Source organism: Eptatretus burgeri, chromosome 9 (genome assembly GCF_056783735.1).
Source record: "Eptatretus burgeri isolate ZD-2024b chromosome 9, Ebu_testis_v1, whole genome shotgun sequence".
Classification (NCBI taxonomy): domain Eukaryota; kingdom Metazoa; phylum Chordata; class Myxini; order Myxiniformes; family Myxinidae; genus Eptatretus; species Eptatretus burgeri.
The window spans coordinates 72,255,209-72,274,425 of NC_140969.1; the positions used below are offsets into that span (position 1 = coordinate 72,255,209).

Genomic DNA, 19,217 nt, shown 5'->3' on the forward strand with positions numbered 1-19,217 from the left:
AACAACAACTACACCGCCGAGAACAGGATCTCATCTAAAAAAAATAAATATTACCTCAACATTATACCTCAACATTACTTTCACAACAACAACTCCACCGCCTAGAACAGGATCTCATCTAAAAAAAATAAATATTACCTCAACATTATACCTCAACATTACTTTCACAACAACAACTACACCGCCTAGAACAGGATCTCATCTAAAAAAAAAAAATATTACCTCAACATTATACCTCAACATTAGCTTCACAACAACAACTACACCACCGAGAACAGGATCTCATCTAAAAAAAATAAATATTACTTCAACATTATACCTCAACATTACTTTCACAACAACAACTACACCACATAGAACAGGATCTCATCTAAAAAAATAAATATTACCTCAACATAACCTTCACAACAACAACTACACCGCCGAGAACAGGATCTCATCTAAAAAAAATAAATATTACCTCAACATTATACCTCAACATTACTTTCACAACAACAACTCCACCGCCTAGAACAGGATCTCATCTAAAAAAAATAAATATTACCTCAACATTATACCTCAACATTACTTTCACAACAACAACTACACCGCCTAGAACAGGATCTCATCTAAAAAAATAAATATTACCTCAACATTACCTTCAAAACAACAACTACACCGCCGAGAACAGGATCTCATCTAAAAAAATATATATTACCTCAACATTATACCTCAACATTACCTTCACAACAACAACTACACCACCGAGAACAGGATCTCATCGAAAAAAAATAAATATTACCTCAACATTATACCTCAACATTACCTTCACAACAACAACTATACCACCGAGAACAGGATCTCATCTAAAAAAAAAAATATTACCTCAACATTATACCTCAACATTACCTTCACAACAACAACTACACCACCGAGAACAGGATCTCATCTAAAAAAAATTAATATTTCCTCAACCTTATACCTCAACATTACCTTCACAACAACTACACCGCCTAGAACAGGATCTCATCTAAAAAAATTAATATTACCTCAACATTACTTTCACAACAACAACTACACTGCCGAGAACAGGATCTCATCTGAAAAAAATTAATATGACCTCAACATTACCTTCACAACAACAACTACACCGCCTTGAACAGGATCTCATCTAAAAAAATTAATATTACCTCAACATTACCTTCACAACAACAACTACACCGCCTTGAACAGGATCTCATCTAAAAAAATTAATATTACCTCAATATTACCTTCACAACAACAACTACACCGTCTAGAACAGGATCTCATCTAAAAAAATTAATATTACCTCAACATTACCTTCACAACAACAACTACACCGCCGAGAACAGGATCTCATCTGAAAAAAAAATCCTCAACATTACCTGAACAACAACTACACCGCCTAGAACAGGATCTCATCTAAAAAAATTAATATTACCTCAACATTACTTTCACAACAACAACTACACTGCCGAGAACAGGATCTCATCTGAAAAAAATTAATATGACCTCAACATTACCTTCACAACAACAACTACACCACCGAGAACAGGATCTCATCTAAAAAAAAAAAATATTACCTCAACATTATACCTCAACATTACTTTCACAACAACAACTACACCACATAGAACAGGATCTCATCTAAAAAAATAAATATTACCTCAACATTACCTTCAAAACAACAACTACACCGCCTAGAACAGGATCTCATCTAAAAAAATAAACACTAGAAGCGAACGTTGAATTCTTCTTACATTCGCTTCTGAATTTACCTACAACTTGTTCACAAGTGTATACGCAATTTCCGGTTACTTCGACCTGGATTCGGGATCAGCGATCAAATAATGTAAATCTTCTTCTTCTTTCGGCTGCTCCCATTAGGGGTCGCCACAGCGGATCATCCGTATGATCCACATAGTGATCCGCATAGTGAACGCCGGATGCCCTTCCTGACGCAACCCTGGTCGCCTCTTACGACACAAGGATATGGTACACCTATTCTCACCGGGGTATAGACCGGCCCAGTATACTGGTACTCATTTCGCCGACCTCGGAAGGATGGCAGGCTGAGTCAACCCCCTGGTGTATTAATTCAGTGGCCCAACGGGGCTTGAACTCAGGACCTTTTGGATCCCAAGCCGCTGCCCTAACCACTGCGCCAACACCAGGCATTCGATCAAATAATGTAAATCACAATTAAAAATTATTTTTTGATGATGCGGGAGATATCTTTATTAAAATCAGTGGAGGAAATATACACAATGTCTGATATTATATGGATCTTTCATGTCTCCGACGATGCCTTTATCTCCCGGCATGCATCATTCCCCATGACAAAAACCAGAAACAAAAAAAAAACCAGACAAAAAAAAACGGAAGCAAAAGGGTCATTGGCAACGACACGGATTCCAAATTGCCATGGTATTGTGTTGTCTTTGTTGTTTCGTATTCTCTCATGTACACGCATTAAGTAATATTCACAAGATAGAAATAAAGCCCAATCGTGTTTATACACCGCACAGCGTTTAAAAACAACCGGAAGCAAAAGGTCATAGCTAACGACATGGATTCCAAATAGCCAGGGGTATTGTGTTGTTGTTGTTGTTGTTGTTGTTGTTGTTGTTGTTGTTGTTTCCTATTCTCTCATGTGCATGCGTTAAGTATGAAGCTCACTGCGTTCGCTAATATGGAATAGGCAAAGCCTAGAAGCGAACATAGAATTCTTCTTGGATTCGCTTCTGACCTTACATAAAACTTGTTCACAACTGTATACTTCCCAACTATACCGTGGTACATGTAAGCGCCGCACAGCTGATGATTTTGACGCAATTTCCGGTTACTTCGGCCTGGATTCGGGATCAGCGATCAAATAATATAAATCACGATTAAAAATTATTTTTGATGATGCGGGAGATATCTTTATTAAAATTAACTTTGGGAAAAAAATAATTCAATAAATAAATAAATAATCACTTCTGGTCAAGAATAAAAGAAAATATAGGTTCCGGAAAGAGTTTCAAAATTACTCCCGGTAATGTTAAATACAAAATAAACACTTCCTGTGATGAACAAAAAATCACTTTCGGAAGTATAAAATTAACTTTGGGAAAAAAATAATTGAATAAAAAAATAAACACTTCCTGTGGTGAATTGAGGTGAATTGAGGGACATGACGCGGGATCACATGTTGTGCGTCTCGCGTATAAGGGGAGGTCTCCGCGGCACGGAGTGATTGCCATTTACATCGGTTGTCCACTTCACGGCTGTCCCCGGGGCATTGCCATTTACATCGGCTGTCCACTTCACGCTCGTTACGGACCAACGATCCGTGGCATTCATGTTTGATGGGAAAAATAACGGGAAAATTAAGAATGAAAAAATTATGAGATGGCGGATAGACCTAGCTTGCTACAGTTACGACATTGTTTACCGGCCCGGGAAGGAAAACCCTGCTGCAGATACCTTCTCTCGGGTCTACAGTTCGGCAACAATCAGTCAGGCTTTGCAAGACCTACACGTGTCTCTCTGCCACCCGGGGGTAACCAGAATGGCACATTTCGTGCGCAGACAAAATCTTCCCTATTCTGTTGAAGATATTAAACAAATGAATGCTTCATGCCCTGTTTGTGCTGAACTAAAACCCAGATTCTATGGCGCGGCATCTGGCAGACTGATCAAGGCCACTTCCCCCTTCGAGAGACTAAACATCGACTTCAAAGGGCCCCTGCCGACCGAGACAGACAACAGATACATATTCACTGTTGTTGATGAGTATTCAAGGTTCCCTTTCGCGTTTCCGTGCTCGGATATGACCTCGGGCACTGTCGTGAAATGTCTCTCTGACCTCTTCGCTATGTTTGGGAAACCTTCGTACATACATTCAGACAGAGGGCCGTGTTTCATGTCGGCCGGGCTAAAACAATTCCTATTAGAGCTCGGCATAGCAACTAGTCGAAAGACGGGTTACAACCCACAGGGAAACGGGCAGGTGGAAAGGTATAATGGAGTTATTTGGAAAGCCGTAACTCTGGCGCTGAAATCGAGAGGACTGGGCCCCGAGCGGTGGGAGGTTACTCTTCCTGACGCTCTGAATTCCATACGCTCTTTGCTCTGCACGTCCACCAATGCAACTCCTCACGAACGAATGTTTACTCACCAGCGACGTTATGTTGACGGTCAAACAGTGCCCAACTGGCTGACCCATCCCGGTACAGTGTTCATGAAACGCCCGGTCCGACAAAGCAAGTATGAACCCCTGGTGGAGGGGGTCGAACTCATTGACACTAATCCAGAGTATGCTCATCTCAGGCTCCCGGATGGCAGGGAGACCACTGTGTCGGTTCGCCATCTGGCTCCCGCAGGTACACCACCTTCTGGCACTCCTCCTTCTGACATCCCCTCCCCAGGTGTTCCCCCCCCCAGGAACTCCACCGGGCGACGGGGCTGCCGCGTTCCACCCGAGAGCGATCGAGGAGTCATCCCCGGCACAAGTCGAGGCTCACCAAGAGGATCGGGAGTCTCCCTCAAGTGAAACTGCCATTTACTCCCGGAGAGGTCGACGAATAAGGCCCCCTCGACGACTCAATCTGTAAAGGGGATTATCGGCATTCTCGCTGCGCATGCTCCTATATGCTCATTATATCATATATCGATGCTCATTACCATGCTCCTACAACTCAAAATAATCACTGCTTGGCATGTATGCTTCTGTAGATCTATTAGTCCGCGTTGCTTGAAATGTATACTCCTATAGTGCTAAAGCAATTATGGTGTGTAAGATGGGCCCCTAGTTGCATTTTAAAGGTGGGGAGAATGTGGTGAATTGAGGTGAATTGAGGGACATGACGCGGGATCACATGTTGTGCGTCTCGCGTATAAGGGGAGGTCTCCGCGGCACGGAGTGATTGTCCCCGGGGCATTGCCATTTACATCGGCTGTTCACTTGATGCTCGTTGACTGAAGGTGCTCATTGACTGGTGAGAATGGAGATTATATCGAACTCCGTGCTTACACGGATTTAGTCTGCAATGATTAATCGCACATGTATACGTTACTGCTTATGTACTCCTAGCTGAACCTGTATTCCCCGGTGTGCCCGCAGAAGCGGCTCCAATCAAATGGAATAAAGCCTAAACTCTGAAGGTTCTTCTCTTGCTCTCATTTCACTTCCGGTCATGATCTCCCGGCATGCATCATTCCCCATGACAAAAACCGGAAACAAAAAAAAAACCAGAAACAAAAAAAAAAACGGAAGCAAAATGGTCATAGCCAACGACACGGATTCACAATTGCCAGGGTATTGTGTTGTTTTTGTTGTTTCCTATTCTCTCATGTGCACGCGTTAAGTAATATTCACAAGATAGAAATAAAACCCAATCGTCTTCATACACCGCACAGCGTTTAAACAACAACCGGAAGCAAAAGGTCATAGCTAACGACACGGATTCCAAATCGCGAGGGTATTGTTGTTGTTGGTGTTGTTGTTGTTGTTGTTGTTGTTTTTCCTGTTTTTTCCTGTTTTTCGAGTTTTTCCTGTTTTTCCTATTCTCTCACTTGCACGCGTTAAGTATGAAGCTCACTGCGTTCGCTATAATAATGAATCTTATCGAATGTTTGGTTTCGTTTGTGGCTTCGCGAGTCGGATCGCTATTCCTTTTGAATACTGTTTCAGCGTTTTGGCTGCTGATTCTCGGGGCGGTGTCGCGGGCGGTAACGCGATCAGAAACGTCCCGACGTAGTCCGTCACGTGTAAACACCGATACAAAAATCTTATGATTTTAAGTAATACCTCAGTTTCGTCGGCTTATAATTCCATGTTTTTTGGTAAAAAGGAAATTAAATTAAACTTCATGACGTAACTGTTTAAATAGCCGTGACGTATTTTGAAGGGGGCGTGTCATCAGCCGTTGCGATCTACAGCTGCCGTTGAGTTTTCGTGTGAAACACACGGACATTAACAGTCGCTCGTCAAGGTTGGTCTCGGGATTGGACGGTTACTTTTCCGAGAACGTTTCGACGGTTGTAAGTCGGGCATCGTCGGGTTGTTGTTGCCCAAACTCCACGGGCACAGAACGGATGTTTGTTTTGTTTATTTAATTATTTCCCCCTCCACGCGCATCACGTTTAAAGGGTCCGACGTTGATGTTTGGAACACGTGCCGATGGCTGGCGTGTGGTGGCTGTTTTGTGGTTCGCTTGGATTGTGTGGTTGGAGAATTTGACTCTGTGTTTGGTTTAAAGCGTTGAAAACCTCCAAAGACGGAATCCATTTGTTGACGAGTCCTTCTCTCTGCGCAAACCTGTTAAAAACCTCTTTATCTGTATTTATAGTATAAAAGTTTTTTTTTTACCTCTTCAGTGTAATTTCCTCCTTGGGATGGAAGTGAATCCCCTGATTGTACACTCGGGGTATGTTCATTCGCTCAGCAGGCCGTTCCTTATGGATGGTACAGAATGGAGTATATAGTGAGTGCTTAAGCCGCTTGACAAGCGCTCTACACGGAACTTGGTGAACCGAACAGTGAAAACCACACCCATGTTGTTTATTTACCGCATATTGAGTCACGCCACTGCACCATCCAGACTCTGTGACGTCATGATTCGGGCGTCCCCTCCGAGTCTGGAATGTCTGCAGTTCAAACCCCGGCAGAGTCTTCCGAAATCTTTTAAACATGGAACGTGCTGCTTCGTCGTTTGATGCTCAGCATTTGAAAGGAGAGGGACCATGAGCAAACAACCATAGGTTGGCAGTCATTGCTCAGGCTCGGTGGGCCTCCTGCGCCGAAGTTCTTTCTCTGGCTGGAGTGGTGCAGCAAAGCCGAAGAGTTCAAGGGGGACGACACCCAGGGGTCTTTTGATGTACATGTGTGGACTGTGAAATCTCCACGCCGATGGAACCAGGTATTAGAGGTTGGACGATATGAGGCTCTGTCCTCATTTAAAACTGATTTCTGCTTTTCGGCCAAACATTTGTCTCCATGTCACATGAGCCTTCTCTGGATATTATATTCGGTATGCTGCTTGCTCTCGGTGTTGCTCTCTGCAGGTGATAGCTGCATGGGCACGTCTTCAAGTAGCTCACCAACCTTAACTTGTTGATGTCTCTTCGTACCATACATCTTCAGGGGTCTTCAGATCCACATGGGACATTCTTCCATCGGGTCATTCCATGTCAAATCGTCAATCTGCCGTCATCTCTCAGATTTTTGGAAAACTTTGGGAACCAATTGGGACCCATGGAAAACGGCAAGAACTCAAATATTTTTGCGAACAGCCTCTTAATTAGTGAGATACAGACTAACGAACTTTGGACTAATTAGCATGACGTCACGAATTCAAATGGCCATATCTCTAAAAGTATAACACCTAGACAGCTGGTTTTGGTGTCATTTTAAAGGTATTTTCATGCCCTATGAATTTGTCTGGGCAACATTTTCCTACCTCCAACCACAAAAAAGTTATCATAAAATATAAACTTCAATCGTGAATCCCCAAAAAATGTATCCTTCAAATTTCCTCAAATTCATCCCAGAGGTACCTTGTGATGTCAAGAAGCTTCCACATCCATTTTGTGTTGGGCACTCCAATAGTTTCTGAGATATGAGCAATAATGTACATGTACGTATGGCATATAGGTTCGAAAATCAGCATTTGTAATGTATTATACAATCAATAAGTGAGTTCAAGTACACAGTGTTCACTAACCTGACTTAGGCTTTCAATTTCCTCTTCAATGCAGCAACAGCAGCACTTGTTTCTTCCCCTCAGGCCCAGTTGAAAATGAAAGTATATGATTCTTCAAAGCAATTGATGGTGTTCCCTGTGTTCCCTGTCATGGCTAGGTTAGAATGATTGTATAATACATTACAAATGCTGATTTTCGAACCTATATGCCATACGTACATGTACATTATTGCTCATATCTCAGAAACTATTGGAGTGCCCATCACAAAACTTATGTGGAAGCTTCTTGACATCATAAGGTACCTCTGGGATGAATTTGAGGAAATTTGAAGGATACATTTTTTTGGGGGATTCACGATTGAAGTTTATATTTTGTGATAACTTTTTTGTGGTTGGAGGTAGGAAAATGTTGCCCAGACAAATTCATAGGGCATGAAAATACCTTTAAAATGACACCAAAACCAGCTCTCTAGGTGTTATACTTTTAGAGATATGGCTATTTGAATTTGCGACGTCGTGCTAATTAGTCCAAAGTTCGTTAGTCTGTATCTCACTAAGAGGCTGTTAGCAAAAATATTTGAGTTCTTGTCGTTTTTCATGGGTCCCAATTGGTTCCCAAAGTTTTCTAAAAATCTGAGAGATGACGGCAGATTCTTTGATTTGACATGGAATGACCCCATCACCTGTGTGGGTCCCCCTGTGGATGGGGTTCCGGTCGCCGACTCAACCAGGCTGGTCTTTGGTGTTCACCCATCGAGCATTCAGGCAGACGACCAAGCCATTCTAGTCAATGTTTGGAGACTTTGTATGTCGTGGTTTCACTGTTCCTCCCATACCCCACTGCTGTCTTCCACTCAGATGTGAAATTACTTGCTCGACCCACTGTTACTGATTTGAGATGCCTAGGATGGTGTGAATGCATCTGTAATGAAAGGGGTCGAGTCTCTTCAAATCTTTTCTGAGGTGTCCAACACTTGGACCCATACAACGTAACGGAGGACAGGAGCTTCGTCTCTACTCTTCGGTCCCAATTGCAAAATCTTGGCTTGCGGATTTTCTTTCCCCAATTCTCTTGAAGCTTGTGCTGCATGAATTGGAGTTCAGTGAACCTGTCCTCGTCTGAAATGTAGGAATACCTTCAAAATATTTTTTTGTTGTTTGTATGCAATGTTCACTGCTGCATTTTCCTTCCATTGTTCCGCGAAGAGGTATGCATGGAGGTCAAACAGCACTAGAGCCAAACCACATTCCTGTCTCAACCCATTTTCAACAACAATCAACTCTAAGGCACTTCCATCTAACTTTATGGTTGCCTGTATGTCTTGAAAGTCTTGGAAATTTGAAGAGGATTAATATTTCAGGTCACTGAATTCAACTTGCCAATTATTTTTAAGGTCAACATGGACTAAAAGGTCAACATAGGCCCAAGGTCAACAACTAAGGTGGTATTTCTAAAATCCTCCATTTTCATCCGATTAACTTGAAATTTGAAGAGGAGTTGCATATTTGTTCATTGAATTCAACCACCAATGATTTTTGAGGTCAAATTTGTTTGATGGATTTTACAAGTATCGTGCTCTGCACGGCATCGTTGTCTTGTTTGTCTATGTCTGCACAGTACTTTAGTGTTTTTCTCTGCAACCGCTTGTCGGATTGAGATTATATTTTCACCATAGGAGCGACTACTCATGTACAATGTTATCTATCTATAATTGTGTGTGTGTGTGTGTGTGTGTGTGTGTGTGTGTGTGTGTGTGTGTGTGTGTGTGTGTGTGTGTGTGTGTGTGTGTGTGTGTGTGTGTGTGTGTGTGTGTGTGTGTGTGTGTGTGTGTGTGTGTGTGTGTGTGTGTGTGTGTGTGTGTGACCGCTGCTTCTCGACAACCACTTGTTCGATCTAAGTGAAACTTGCCAGGTATATTGCTGGGGACCTGAGCATGTGCCTTTTCAAGGTTTGATATTCATCGGACAAGTGCTTCCCAAGTTATGGCCTTTTATTTACCAACCAATGACAGGACACGTTGCTGCGTAGGCGTGGCCGATGGGGAAGAGAACCTCAGCCGCGTTCCCCATTACGGGTTACAACGTACGGACTTCCGGATAGTGATGACTAACTGTATTCTGATAATTTCTCTTTCTTATGCACATTTATAGATAAACACAATGCCCCAATCCAGTCGTCGTTTACGAGAGTGAAGGAACGGCCTGTGTATTTGTTTGAAAGTTTTTTTATTTTTTATTTTATTTTTTTGCATGTACTGCCAAGCACGTATGGCCACGTACATACGGGCATGTACTAGTATGGATAATTTGGCCTAAAAAAATAATGTTGAGTTCTGGTAACTTGACCTACCCCAATACTTCCTGCCGACGTATAGTAGAATGGGGATCAGTAGACCAGGAGACCAGTGCAGACCAGCACAATGGAGATATGTTCAGGATATTGAGCCGAGGTCGGAGCTTATTTCATTTACGTATGTTGGAAGCAACCTTCATCCTTACCACCGATCCAATATCATGTCGTCAAAAGGAATTTGTATGATCTCTGCGTCTCTTTCAGCATGGAATGATCAAGGGAAGTATGGTTACAAATGGTGAATGGACCTTAAGGACCAGTCACACCTTGACGTTTTAGCCAGCAATGGCAACGTATTAAAATGTATGTAAAACGCTGGCTTGCGTTGAACTTTTGATGTGTTGTTTTTTTAAAGATTCGGACGTATTCATAGCGACTTGGTCTTGTGTATAACGTATTGGTAATGGACACAGAACGTTTCGTTGTTATAGATAACTTATACCAACGAATGCTGAACCTGTTGTCGGCCTTCACAACCTATGCCCACCGATAGTCTAACTTAGGCATAGCGCGTTGCACGCATCGCCGACGAGGACGTGGCGTAGGTTATGAAAAGGCTGCCGCACAACGATTCAAATCGTAACCGTCGCAGAAATGGAAGTGTCAACATCGCAGTCACACCTTGGCGATCTTGCCAGCGTATGCCGACCTCTGAAAAATGCGTCTAAAACGCTGGCGCACGTCGAATTTGGTATGTTTGAATAGAATGCTAAAGTACGCTATCATACGTCGTATTAAGTGGAGTACGTCTTGTAATTTTAAACATGTTGAAAATTTTACGACGTACTTGCTGTATGACATACGCTCCACATGCGATGGGAATAAGTTGTACACACGATATGCGATCGTTGACACACATCGACACGTGTTACTTGAAAGGTACTCATAAGTCGAAACACGTCAAGGTAATGGTTAGCGTCAGTGTTCCAGACTCCCGGTTTTTTTTTTTCTTCGGTATGACGGTGTTCAGTGTACAGTGCGGTTATGATTTAAATCGTTGAGCGGCAGCCTATTATTAAATTATATTATAACCGCACTAGAAATTGAAGTGTTAAAATTACCATCATACTGAAGGAAGGAAGAAAAAAAAATAAAAATAAAAATAAAACCAGGGAGTCTGGAACACTGACGCTAACCATTACCTTGATGTGTTTCGACTTATGAGCACCTTACAAGTAACGTGTGTCGGTGTGTCACCGATCGCATAACATGAGTACAACACGTTACTCATAGGTTAGAAATAAGTTTCGGGTACGCTAAACATTACCTCGACGTGTTTCAACTTATGAGTAACTTACAAGTAACGTGTGTCAACGATCTCGTGACTTGCCTACAACTTATGGCCAGCGTTATGCGGAACGTGTGAGTCATACGCTGGCATAAGTCTTAAAATTTCAAGCATGGAAAATTTGAGGACATCCGAAAAGTACAACGTTTAAAGCCAGCGTACAACGACGTATGGCAGTGTTTTTCAGCGTGCTCTCAATGTTGTCAAAACTTACCCATAACGTATTTGACGTGTACCAGCGTTTTAGACAAATTTTCAAAAAATCGGCATAAGCTGGCTAAAACGTCAAGGTGTGACTGGGCCTTTAGGGGAAACCCATCCCCCCTCTCTCCAGGATGTGGTTGCAAACGTCGGTCATCCGCGAACTCTGCTCCAGCCAATGGGAGCTCGAGGTGAAGATGAGCCGACCAATGGGCGTTCGGATTGACCGTGACGTCATTACGACTGAACCAATGAGCGTCTACCTTATTGAGACCTGCGTATACAGCACACGCCTTCACTTGCTGCAATTTTTTTTTTTTTTTTACCCTGAGGAGTGCAGCACAAAAAGCTGCGGTCACTATTATGTCGTGTTTATTTGTGTGTGTGTATATATGTATATGTTTTTACTGAGAGGCATTACAAACGTGAAAGAAAATTTGGTTTCATTTGTCGTTTATTTTGATAACTTTTTTTTTTCTCATTTAACAAATTAAAACGGACAAAACACATGGGGTTACAAAGAGTTGTATTGTGCTCAATGTCTTGCTGGATGGTGTGGGTTAAGTCCCTTTGCGAGGTACCAGCTCTTTCTAAAGTCAGTACCTGTCCAGTGTGTCCTCCATTGGCATTCAGTACAGCCCTGCATCTTCGGTACATGTAGTGCACCAGGTTGTTGGTTTGCCGTTGAGGGATTTGGTCCCACGCCTGGGTGATGGCTGCACTGACCTGAGCCGCGGTGCGAGGTCTTGGGTTCACCTGATTCAGTTGTCTCTGCAGAGCATCCCAGACGTGCTCTATGGGGTTGAGGTCAGGGCTACGTGGTGGATGTAGGAAGATGGTGATGCCGTTCTATCTCAGGAAGTCCTGAGTGACTCGTGCTGTGTGTGGGCGGGCGTTGTCCTGCTGGAACAGATGATTTGGGTGTCGCTGAAAAATAGGCATAACATAGGGGCACAATTTTGTTGATGTACCGGTTAGCATTGATGCCATTTCCGTGGCCCCGGCCAAAGTTTTGAAAGAAAACAGGTCCGAGTCTCTGATTAATGCCATAGCACCCCACAGCATCATGCTTTCACCACCCCATCGGTCCTTTTCTAAGATGTTTGCACCTGCGAACCTCTGGTCTGATGCTCGACAAATCCTGATGCGGCCATCTGGTGGGTCAAGGCAAAAGCGGCTTTCGTCTGTGAAAAGCACCCTTCTCCATTCGCGATGGTGCCAGTGGATATGGCACTGTGACCACTAGTCGCTGCTGACTATGCAGACCAAGAAGAACCAGGCCCCATGCTGGACGTCTGTACTGCAAGTTCCTCTCGGCCAAGTGACGGCGCACTGTACGGCCACTCAGCTGCCTGCCGTGGACCCCCACAGTGGCTCTGCCTGTGTCCTCAGCCGTGTCGAACGGAAAGCGACGATGGTGCCTCACGACCAGGCGGTCCTGACCTGTGGTTACTCGTGGTCTGCCAGCTCATGGATGGTCAGCAGTGGAGCCATTGGTTTGCAAACGGCTTTGCAACCTGTAGATCGTGGGAATGTGCACATCAAAGGCCCGTGCGACTTCTCTCGGCAATTGTCCAGCGGTGAGACGACCAGCAGCATGCTCACGATCTTGAAGCGGTAGTCTTGACATGATTCGATGAAGTGTGACCAGTGTTTTCTGGGTCGCCCTTTTTATTGGGTGAGTCTGAGGCACATTAGGAACCGCAGTTCACATTGATGCGCATGCTGCATGTGCTCCACATGGCCCATGCACCCCTCTTCAATAATGGTGGCTCAAAATCATTGACCTCGTCTCACAAAAAGACAATCGCCGTTCATGGTGCACGTGAACATTACCAGCAAAGCGCTGCAGTTGAAAGCTGGATTTATTTTACACGTATGACTGCCTCTCCATGAGGAACAAAAGGTTCACACACATGATGTCATAGGTCACCTGGTTTGGCAGCGATATTGGATTTACCCTAAAACTTATGAAAACCTTTTCCAGAACAGATGGACGGACTGAGGGGAAACTTCACACAAATGTTCCCCAAGTCTTGGGGCCACCATGGTATTCACGAATAATTGATGTCACGTAGTCTGGCAGCCATATTGGATTGAGTGAAAATCTTTAAATTCTTTCTTTTGAACCGCTTGAACAATTGACATGAAACTTCACAATTATGATCGAGGCGTCATGGGGAATATATGCTTTAAATTTAAACCTGATCGGATGTGTGTCTGGCAACCAGAAGTTTTTTTTTTTTTGTTTGTTTTTTGACCTGGGTGCGTTTTTATTTTTATTTTGAATAAGTCTCACTTGGCTGTGCCTGGATGGATTTGCGGGTCGAGTCGGAGCAGCTGAAATGTGAATCCTGTCGAGGTTCCTCCTGATGACTTCATCTTTGCATTTTGCTTGTTTGGGTTCTTTCTGATGACCTCAATGCAGGACTGCACCTATTTGGTTTTTCATTTGATTTAAATTGAATTTATTTCAATCTTTCTAAATTCAATTGAACAATATTAAACGTCAGGGTCAGGTCAGGTGTCAGATCAAAGCTGGACGTCTTGGTACATGGTGATTACTGCCAGCAGTTATAAAGTGGCAGTTCCAATTGTGTCTTATTAATTACATAACACACCAGTACACAAACACCACACAAAATACACCACACAAAAGTCCTGGCGTGTGTCTGCAATGTCTGATTGCTTTTTTTTTTTTTCTTCTTTTTTTTGTGATGCAATAGAAATTATTATGAACCTCCACAATAACATCCTTTTTGAATGCTATATTAATTTTAAAAATGTTTTGCAATAATATCCAGCATCAACAAAGTACGTACTGGATTAAAAATATAAATAATAATAAAGAAAATGATTGCTTGAAAGCTTCAAAGTGAAATCTCTGCTTTTTCAAACAGCACTGGGCCACAAGCTGAGCACCTATTTTGCAGAAAAGCAACCATTAAAAGATGAGAGTCCGGAGTGGTCAAAACAAGGGGTTACTGTCGGAGTCGAAAATGCTGAGGACGACATTGAAATCGCGGAAGAGCTTCAATTACGCAAAGAGACGAAGGAAATCTGAGAACACGTCACCTGCTCATCTCCCCGAGCCCAAGCAGAAAGCATCTCCAGAAACGTGCGAGCAATCGGTGGGAATCCACATGGCCAAAGATGCTCCGAAGGAAGAAGCTCTTGTGCCTTCAATGGCTGATGTGCTCCAAGGAGACCATCCAGGTACATTAGTCTTGCATTTCCATATTTTCCCCTTTCGTTGAACTTGGAGCTATTCTGTACTTACTGTTGAACTTGACTATGCTTGTTTGAATGGACAACCAAATCTCTCACCTGCAATATTTCAAATATGAATCCTTGCTTTGTCGTACATCAAATTGGTCTTAGTTGATGTAAATGCTTGAAAGTTTATTCGCCCAAATAAACTGTTGATGTCATATGTTTTGAACTTTTATCTCTTGTGGAATTCTCTGTGGTAGTTTTTAGCACATCTGGAACGTAGTTCCGGGGAGCTTATGGGATTGCGCGTCATCCGTCTGTCCGTCCACAAATGCTTTCAACTTCTCTGAAATTACACGTATAATTTTGATGAAACTTTACCACAACGTTCATCACCCCTGATGTACTAAAGTTTGTTCACGATATTAAAACAAAAATTGGGGTCCAAGGTATTCTACATAGGGGTTGCCTCCCAAAATTTGTATTTGCTTTCTTCTCTGCAACCACAATTTTGATGAAACTTGACCACAACCTTTATCATCCATGATGTACCAAGGTTTGTTCATGGCATTTCGGAAAATTTTTTTTGTAGATATTTACTTTCTTCTCCATTACATATTTTGTGGGTCATCCATGCCTATCGGTGGTTCCCTGGTTATCTTCTCCAGCTGTGACCAGGGGAATTGCCCCTATGTTTGTACTTTCTTCTGATGTTAAAAAGTCATTGCTGTGATATTAACGAATGAAGATTGCAAACTGCATTTCTCACACATGCTGTAGTTTGTTTGAACACATTTGTACCTTTGTGTGTGTGTATCCTGATATAAAATGTCCTTGCAGAATATGCATCCCTTCCTCAAGAGTCTGAACTCTCTTCTTGTGCCATTGCCGAGATTAATCAAGAGGAGGAGGAGGAGGAGGAGGAGGAGGAGGAGGAAGAGCTTGTCTCGATATCCTTCAATGGTAGTTCTTCAGTTCAACATTTGTCTTGCGTGCTCACTTGTATTAATCATCCATGGTGTGTTGGTGAAATGCTTAGTCTTGTAACTCTGTAACATTCAAGCATGCAATGAACTTCAATGCAGGATGCCATTAGGCCCACCAAGCCTGTGCAATCCTGCTGATATCCAAGTTCTACTCTCCCTCCCTCTATTCCAATTGCTTCAAGATACCTATCTAACTCAAATTCAAGTCCAACTACGATTTCTGCTTCCAATACCTTTTCAGGGAGGTCATTACATTCATTAACTACTCTGAGTAAAAGACCCCTGCTTTTTATTCGTAATAACTCTCCTCTTCTTTACTCTGAAACTGGAACATTTTAGTTTTAATGTATTTATTTTAATGTAACAATCATTTTCATTCATTGGTACAATGATTTTATACATCCATTGATTAAGTACTTAAGTTGCATTGAAATGTAAATGCATTTGATATGTTTCACATTCAAATGCAAATCCAGTACTTCTGATACACTTGATGTTGCTTTGTCTTATGGGATGTATGATAATCTAGTATTTTTACTATTGAAGTACTGGTCAACAGGAAGATAATAGGAGTTCCCTTACAAGGGACTTCAACAGCAGGAAGAGGCCATTTGGCCCATCAAAGCCTGTGCCATAATTACCAACTTGTGGTTTTGGCCATGTCTTATCCTTTTTAAATGCTGAGCATCAAGCAAGCAAAGAACATACCCTTCTTTTTTTTTTTCTTTGGTGTGACCTTGCTGGGTTTGAACCTCCCAGATTCAGAGAACACACGCAAACCATTGCACCACCAAGTCTGGTTGAACACCATATTTGCACATGATATATTATATGTATTTAATGGATAACTCGAATACATTTCCCCGAGCTCTCTTGATCAGTTGCAATCTGTCAAAAGTAAAATCGATCATTTGCTGACATATTTGAATCCAAGTGTGATGTATATTTCCTGATCGCTTTTGCACTTGAACCCAACTCTGCAGACAACAACAAGGTTGGGTGCGAACAACAGTAGACTTTGAGAATGTTTGTTTTAATATAATGTGTATTCAAAGTATGTAATGGGAACAAAATGTCACGAATGGTGGTTGCAAACAAAACAAAAGGGATATTTATTTGATTGATTTTCATTTTTAAGCGGTAGGCTACTTCAATATTTCGCTATGTCCTTCCATTTATCCGTCAAAAATTAAGAAGAAGAACCTTTCTCACCCACCGTGTTTAATTTTAGAGGATTCTCAAGGGTAGTTCCCAGGGTGGGTTTTAGAGGGTGGTTTTCATTTGTTTCTAGGCTTTGCCTATTTCATATTGAAAATACCAAACTGAACCGCTTCCTTTGGATAAGGGTGCATTTGTGTTTTTTAAATGTATTTTTAATTACTATTATTATTATTACTATTATTTTAGAAAACAATTTTTTTTTTTGCTGTTTTCATATTGGGACAAATGACTGACTGGGAAGGCTCAGGAATGTCAGTAGGGGGACAAGAAGCAGGTTTGGACAGGCACTGTGTGTGTGGGTGTGGTGTGTGTGTGTGGCATGGGAGCAAGATATTTTCAAACATGTGTTCGATACTCATTTTAGGGGAACTACACCATACCTGTGCTAATACCTACGATGTCATAATGATGCCAACATTACCTTCTAACCAGATCTGTAACGATACTATTTTCAATCGATGGACTGTTGCTCATTCGCTTCCGTGGTGTATTTCGGCTCTAAAGTAAAGTATTAGTATCTCCACCCTTGGGGAATTGCAAAGTGCTTCTCGGAAATGCATCACAGCATCTTTGGTTTACGTTTTCTCAACAATGTATTGGAATTGATGTCTGAATCAATGAAGATTTTTATATTTTGCAATCGAGTCTCCATTTTTAATTTTTGATGAAGCCTTACCAGGTAAAAATCAGTTCTGTTCGTTTTTTTTTATTTTTCCTTTTTTGCTTTCCCAAAGATCCAACCATTGAAGAAGGAGATCTTGTGTGGGCTAAATACAGACATTACTGTTACTACCCTGCATTGGTGAGTTCCCGTTATTTGAGACATTGCTTGAAAACTCAACTTAGAAGGTTTCAATGGGACAAAATTTTCCAAAAACTGGAGTAATTTTGTGAATAAATTAAAAGTGCATTTAGGATTATTAGATTTTGAGGTCTTCGTAGTTTTGTAGTTTTGTCGTCTTGTTTTGTAGATTCTCTCTGATCACGTAGTCATGGGATTGAGTGTTGTTAAACTTTCAATCGATTTGCAATTTCTAACTATACAATGTGGTGCGTGCTCTAGCTGAAGCGGCTGCCTCCCAGCAATGGAAAGAAAAAGAAGACTGTCCTTGTGCTGTTCCTCAGCAAGGATATGCGTGATTGCAAGAAGAAGATGCAGAGGTGGAGTTGTGGCATTAATACTTTGGCCTGGCTTTTGAATGTACTGTAGAACTTGTTTTTATTTTGGGGGGGGGGTTTAAGCTTCCGCCGATTAAGTCACCAGAGGCATTGTATTTTTTGGTTGTCCATCCGTTCGTCCATGATGGTTTTTTGTTACCACGATAACTTAAGAACAGCTGAAGGGATCCAAGTCAAACTTGGTACATGTATGTATAATGATGCAAAGATGAACTGATTAGATTTTGGCATCAAGAGGTCAGAGGTCATTTTTGGTAAAAATGTGATGCTTGAGAACAGCTGAAGAGATTTCAATCAAACTTGTTATAAGTATAAAATGTGAGTGGATGCATATCGGTCGACGTTGCGATGGTCGAAGAATGCGGATGTAGTTTATTTTATTTTTGGATTTTTTTTTTTTGTCGTTGTTCTTTGACAAAGTCATAGCTCATAGAAGAGCAAGAATACTGAACAGATCAAAACTCTGCAAGATAAAGAGAAAGACAGGCGGAGAGACACAGAATGGGTGTGGAGAAGAATGAGGACGACGAGATGGATAGAGAAGCAAACTCTCAGGAAGGAAAAACTGGAAATTGGGAAAGATGGGGTTGGGGGTGGTTAACGTGGGTGGAAAAGATCATGGTTTGGATGGGGGAATGATCTGAGATGGTGGTGAACAGCGATTTTGAAGACCTGATGGGAAGATTGAGATTGCAGAAAATGTGGAAGCTGGTTCTGCAAGTGGGAAGAAGACAAACAAATGAGTGGAGGTGAGCAGTGATTCTGGATTTTTGGAGTATCACTAGAAGGAAGACAAGTCCTTCAATGTTATTCTTATCTCCTGCAGTGAAGCTGAGTCTATGGGCTGATCACTTTGCTATCACAGACGTGTCAGTGGTCGCTTTGTCTTCTGTCGCTTTCTCTCTGCTCTTTCCGTGCTTTGTACCCGCCCCCTCCCCCCAGGTTTCTGCAGGGCACACATGGCCCACCATCAACCCCCTTCTGGTGAAACTACCTCAATCTAGGATCACTGATCACTTTCATTCATTGGCTGCTCTTTTTTTTTCCCACCTGTGTAACTATCTCCCACATTCTCTTCCATCTCATTA

The 19,217-nt window shown here is 42.1% G+C and overlaps 1 protein-coding gene across 2 annotated transcripts in view; it reads left to right on the top strand.

The window, feature by feature from the left end:
• The first annotated feature begins 5,822 nt into the window (after window positions 1–5,822).
• The window catches only part of PWWP3A (PWWP domain containing 3A, DNA repair factor), a 50,870-nt gene continuing 37,475 nt past the window's right edge, over window positions 5,823–19,217 (top strand). Inside the window, exons 1-5 of one of the 2 annotated variants that reach the window (XM_085895656.1) lie at window positions 5,823–5,978; window positions 14,431–14,746; window positions 15,584–15,706; window positions 17,685–17,752; window positions 18,014–18,111. In XM_085895656.1, the coding sequence (XP_085751782.1) occupies window positions 14,482–14,746; window positions 15,584–15,706; window positions 17,685–17,752; window positions 18,014–18,111 (554 nt within the window). In that variant the 5' untranslated portion in view covers window positions 5,823–5,978; window positions 14,431–14,481. The remainder of the gene's footprint in view (window positions 5,979–14,430; window positions 14,747–15,583; window positions 15,707–17,684; window positions 17,753–18,013; window positions 18,112–19,217) is intronic. The other variant, XM_085895657.1, reaches the window with a different exon arrangement.